This window comes from Salvelinus alpinus, chromosome 29 (assembly GCF_045679555.1).
Source record: "Salvelinus alpinus chromosome 29, SLU_Salpinus.1, whole genome shotgun sequence".
In the NCBI taxonomy this organism is placed as follows: domain Eukaryota; kingdom Metazoa; phylum Chordata; class Actinopteri; order Salmoniformes; family Salmonidae; genus Salvelinus; species Salvelinus alpinus.
In genome coordinates, this window is record NC_092114.1 from 32,119,866 (window position 1) to 32,125,865 (window position 6,000).

General features: G+C 43.8%; 1 protein-coding gene across 5 annotated transcripts in view; it reads left to right on the plus strand.

Annotated features, from left to right (window-relative positions):
• LOC139558492 (trafficking protein particle complex subunit 9-like) overlaps positions 1 to 6,000 on the plus strand; it is a 296,688-nt gene that overhangs the window by 50,722 nt on the left and 239,966 nt on the right. For all 5 annotated transcript variants that reach the window (XM_071373648.1, XM_071373653.1, XM_071373652.1 and 2 more), the window contains one exon: positions 135 to 280. In XM_071373648.1, coding sequence (XP_071229749.1) covers positions 135 to 280 — 146 coding nt within the window. The remainder of the gene's footprint in view (positions 1 to 134; positions 281 to 6,000) is intronic.

Here is a 6,000-nt window from a genome sequence, read left to right on the forward strand (position 1 = left end):
TTGCTCCTGCATCTTCATTGCTTGCTGTTTGGGGTTTTAGGCTGGGTTTCTGTACAGCACTTTGGGACATCTGCTGATGTAAAAAGGGCTTTATAAATACATTTGATTGATTGGTTGGTTCTCCCCTCCTCCAGATCAGTGAAGCTGCTGGATCTGCCCGTCAGCCTGCGCCCCCACAAGCAGAAAGGCCTTCTGGAAAACAACATGTCCACCAAGAGTCCCTTCATCTACTCTCCCATCATCATGCACACCAGAGGAGAGGAGCGCAACAAGAAGATAGGTGGGCGCGTGCACACACACACACACACACACACACACACACACACACACACACACACACACACACACACACACACACACACACACACACACACACACACACACACACACACACACACACCTTCTGAAGTTGCCATGTCAAAGTAAAACAGTTTTAGGCCTACTAATATTTTCATTGTAAAACATCTATAAGTCGCTCTGGATAAGAGCGTCTGCTAAATGACTTAAATGTAAATGTATAAATAACGTGATGGAATAAATTCATCCTCTATACACGCCTGGCTAATGCCATAATTAAATCAGGAGTTCCTTGCTTTTCTCTCTCTCGCTCTCGCTCTCGCTCTCGCTCTCGCTCGCTCGCTCGCTCGCTTGCTTTCAATTCGCTTTATTGGCATGACGTAACAATGTACATATTGCCAAAGCTTATTTTGGATATTTACAATATAAATAAAAATGAGAATCAAAATTGTCAACGAGACAACAGTAACAACAATAACCAAGTGTCAAAATAACCATACATTCAACAATAACAATAAGCATACAGTAGAGTACATGTGCAGGTTGATTGGTCTGTCAGACACTGTCCCTCAACTTATGGCAGGCAGTAATGTAGTGCGCTGCCAACACACAGCTCTCTGCGTCCTCCCCCAACAGGACGGGTAGCTTACTCTCATCAGAGAGGCCTTTGAAAACTTGAATAAGGTTTTCAAATTTGGGAAAATGAAACTCTCTAATTGTTTTATATTTTTGACATTTTGTCAGGAAATGCAGCCCCGTCTCAGGTTCTGCTGTTGTGCAGTGGTTGCACAGCCTTTCCTCTACAGGGAGCCAGGTTTTCTTGTTTCTACCCTTCTCACTCTCGCTCTGCTCTCTCTCTACTCTGCTCTCTCTCTGCTCTCTCTCTGCTCTCTCTCTGCTCTCTCTCTGCTCTCTTTGTCACTGAACATTCACGTGTTATAATTTTTTTGGGGATCTGAAAAACCTCCAGTTTTAGCAGACTTTCTCATGATTGTGACGGATGGGTTCTCAGGATGAGTTCCACTCTGGCTTCTCACAGAATCCAAGGAGTGTGAACTCTCTCTCTCTCTCTGATACAGTGCCAAATCAGATGGACTCAACACAATGGCTGTTGTTAGAATTGTTATCGAGTTTTTCAGTATGACTGAAAGCCATTCCATCTTTGTCCGTTCACTGTTTGTTCATTGTAGTCTCCCTTTGAGTGTAGTTGTGTCCTGTCTTAGTGTGATGCCATCTGCGCTCAGATACTGTACTTTCCTTACATCTTGTTCTTTCATTACGCAGGCTATATTGAACAGTGAATCATTACTGTGTGTGTGTGTCACAATGACATGACATGACACACACACACACACACACACACACACACACACACACACACACACACACACACACACACACACACACACACACACACACACACACACACACACACACACACACACACACACACACACAGGCATCTGTGTGAATAAAACATCAGGGACACTGAGTTGTAGGATAGCGTCATCACCTCCCACGCCTGATTTATCAGTATAATATCAACGCTTCCAGACTAACAAGATTGACAGTCACGTCTTCACCGGAAAATAAACAAGTTGAGAGGGGAAAAAATAACAACAAATACATTTAAATATCTATTCAATAGATAAAGTGCTTTCTGTGTTATCTATAATTCATTGGTTTCATTTTGTTGTAGCTTCCTGCCTGCCTGCTCCTGTCAGGCTTTCTCTCTGTATCTCTCTCTGTATCTCTCTCTCTGTATATCTCTGTATCTCTCTCTGTCTCTTTCTCTCTCTCTCTGTATCTCTCTCTCTCTCTCTCTCTCTCTCGCTCTCTCTCTCTCTGTATCTCTCTCTCTCTCTCTCTCTCTCTATCTCTCTCTCTCTCTCTCTCTCTCTCTCTCTCTCTCTCTCTCTCGCTCTCTCTCTGTATCTCTCTCTCGCTCTCTCTCTCTGTATCTCTCTCTCTGTATCTCTCTCTATCTCTCTCTGTATCTCTCTCTCTGTATCTCTCTCTGTATCGCTCTCTCTCTGTATCGCTCTCTCTCTGTATCTCTGTCTGTATCGCTCTCTCTCTGTATCTCTGTCTGTATCGCTCTCTCTCTGTATCTCTCTCTGTATCTCTCTCTGTATCTCTCTCTGTATCTCTCTCTGTATCTCTCTGTATCTCTCTGTCTTTCTGTATCTCTCTCTGTATCTCTCTCTCTCTCACTTTGTATCTCTCACTCTCACTCTGTATCTCTCTCTCTCTCCCTGTATCTCTCTTTGTATCTCTCTCTCTCTCTCTTTGTATCTCTCTCTCTCTCTTTGTATCTCTCTCTCTCTCTTTGTATCTCTCTCTCTCTTTGTATCTCTCTCTCTCTGTCTCTCTTTGTATCTCTCTTTGTATCTCTCTCTCTCTTTGTATCTCTCTCTCTCTCTCTTTGTATCTCTCTTTGTATCTCTCTCTGTCTCTGTCTCTCTCTGTCTCTCTCTGTATCTCTCTCTGTCTCTCTCTGTCTCTCTCTGTATCTCTCTCTGTCTCTCTCTCTGCGTCGTGTGTTTAATTGTGCCCACTCTCCTGTCAGACCACCTTTGTAAATGACTGGTATTATTTTAACAGGCCCCCAATTTTGAATGAATACGCTTCTGTAATAAATTCCCGAAACTGAAAGAGGGATTGGTCACTCAGGGCCAAAGGAACGCATCACATCCCAAAGCTAAGATATGAGCCAGTCCCCCTACTCCTGACCTGACAGGAAATCTTTGTGGATGAGAAACGACAGCTTTTTGCATCCTGTCACCGATACATCCGTGTTCAGCGTGTTATGTGATCTCAAACATGTTACCATGGAACACATGCAACACTTGGCTGAATATTGGAGCAGCAACGTCAGAAGCTCTGTAGAGGTCTATGTGATGTAGTGTGAAGCGTGTTGTTTGGTTAGTTGTGTAGGCGTGGGTTTGAGACAGAAAAGTCTTTCATTTTGCGAGGGACAGATACAAGTTGTTGTCAAAATGTCATTCTTAAGCTCATTAAATCCAGAGAGTGGAGTACAAATAGAGCTTGATGGATTGGTTCATAAATATCCTCTGTACTGTGTCGTTGAGTCGGCCGCATACCTTTCTCTCTCTCTCTGTTTCTGTCTGTCTCTGTCTCTCTCTGTCTCTCTCGGTCTCTCTCTGTCTCTCTCTGTTTCTGTCTCTGTTTCTGTCTCTGTCTCTCTCTGTCTCTCTCTGTCTCTCTCTGTTTCTGTCTCTGTCTCTCTCTCTCTGTCTCTCTCTCTCTGTCTGTCTGTCTGTCTGTCTGTCTGTCTGTCTGTCTGTCTGTCTGTCTGTCTGTCTGTCTGTCTGTCTGTCTGTCTGTCTGTCTGTCTGTCTGTCTGTCTGTCTGTCTGTCTGTCTGTCTGTCTGTCTGTCTGTCTGTCTGTCTGTCTGTCTGTCTGTCTGTCTGTCTGTCTGTCTGTCTGTCTGTCTGTCCGTCCGTCCGTCCGTCCGTCTCGTCTCGTCTCGTCCGTCCGTCTCGTCTCGTCCGTCTCGTCTCTGTCTCGTCTCGTCCGTCTCGTCTCTATCGCTCTCTCGTCTCGTCTGTCTGTCCGTCCGTCTCGTCTCGTCTCGTCTCGTCCGCTCGCTCGCTCGCGTCTCGTCCGTCTCGTCTCGTCCGTCTCGTCTCGTCTGTCCGTCTCTCTATCGCTCTCTCTCTCTCTCTGTCTCTGTCTCTCAATCTCAATTCAATTCAATTCAAGGGGCTTTATTGGCATGGGAAACATGTGTTAACATTGCCAAAGCAAGTGAGGTAGGTATTATACAAAAGTGAAATAAACAATACAAATTAACAGTAAACATTACACATACAGAAGTTTCAAAACAATAAAGACATTACAAATGTTATATTATATATATACAGTGTTGTAACAATGTACAAATGGTTAAAGCACACAAGTTAAAATAAATAAGCATAAATATGGGTTGTATTTACAATGGTGTTTGTTCTTCACTGGTTGCCCTTTTCTTGTGGCAACAGGTCACAAATCTTGCTGCTGTGATGGCACACTGTGGAATTTCTCCCAGTAGATATGGGAGTTTATCAAAATTGGATTTGTTTTCAAATTCTTTGTGGATCTGTGTAATCTGAGGGAAATATGTCTCTCTAATATGGTCATACATTGGGCAGGAGGTTAGGAAGTGCAGCTCAGTTTCCACCTCATTTTGTGGGCAGTGTGCACATAGCCTGTCTTCTCTTGAGAGCCATGTCTGCCTACGGCGGCCTTTCTCAATAGCAAGGCTATGCTCACTGAGTCTGTACATAGTCAAAGCTTTCCTTAAGTTTGGGTCAGTCACAGTGGTCAGGTATTCTGCCACTGTGTACTCTCTGTTTAGGGCCAAATAGCATTCTAGTTTGCTCTGTTTTTTTGTTAATTCTTTCCAATGTGTCAAGTAATTATCTTTTTGTTTTCTCATGATTTGGTTGGGTCTAATTGTGCTGTTGTCCTGGGGCTCTGTGGGGTGTGTTTGTGTTTGTGAACAGAGCCCTAGGACCAGCTTGCTTAGGGGACTCTTCTCCAGGTTCATCTCTCTGTAGGTGATGGCTTTGTTATGGAAGGTTTGGGAATCGCTTCCTTTTAGGTGGTTGTAGAATTTAACGGCTCTTTTCTGGATTTTGATAATTAGTGGGTATCGGCCTAATTCTGCTCTGCATGCATTATTTGGTGTTCTACGTTGTACACGGAGGATATTTTTGCAGAATTCTGCATGCAGAGTCTCAATTTGGTGTTTGTCCCATTTTGTGAAATCTTGGTTGGTGAGCGGACCCCAGACCTCACAACCATAAAGGGCAATGGGCTCTATGACTGATTCAAGTATTTTTTAGCCAGATCCTAATTGGTATGTTGAAATTTATGTTCCTTTTGATGGCATAGAAGGCCCTTCTTGCCTTGTCTCTCAGATCGTTCACAGCTTTGTGGAAGTTACCTGTGGTGCTGATGTTTAGGCCGAGGTATGTATAGTTTTTTGTGTGCTCTAGGGCAACGGTGTCTAGATGGAATTTGTGGTCCTGGTGACTGGACCTTTTTTGGAACACCATTATTTTGGTCTTACTGAGATTTACTGTCAGGGCCCAGGTCTGACAGAATCTGTGCATCTAGGTGCTGCTGTAGGCCCTCCTTGGTTGGTGACAGAAGCACCAGATCATCAGCAAACAGTAGACATTTGACTTCGGATTCTAGTAGGGTGAGACCGGGTGCTGCAGACTGTTCTAGTGCCCGCGCCAATTCGTTGATATATATGTTGAAGAGGGTGGGGCTTAAGCTGCATCCCTGTCTCACCCCACGACCCTGTGTGAAGAAATGTGTGTGTTTTTTGCCAATTTTAACCGCACACTTGTTGTTTGTGTACATGGATTTTATAATGTCGTATGTTTTACCCCCAACACCACTTTCCATCAATTTGTATAGCAGACCCTCATGCCAAATTGAGTCGAAGGCTTTTTTGAAATCAACAAAGCATGAGAAGACTTTGCCTTTGTTTTGGTTTGTTTGGTTGTCAATTAAGGTGTGTAGGGTGAATACATGGTCTGTTGTACGGTAATTTGGTAAAAAGCCAATTTGACATTTGCTCAGTACATTGTTTTCATTGAGGAAATGTACGAGTCTGCTGTTAATGATAATGCACAGGATTTTCCCAAGGTTACTGTTGACGCATATTCCACGGTAGTTATTGGGGT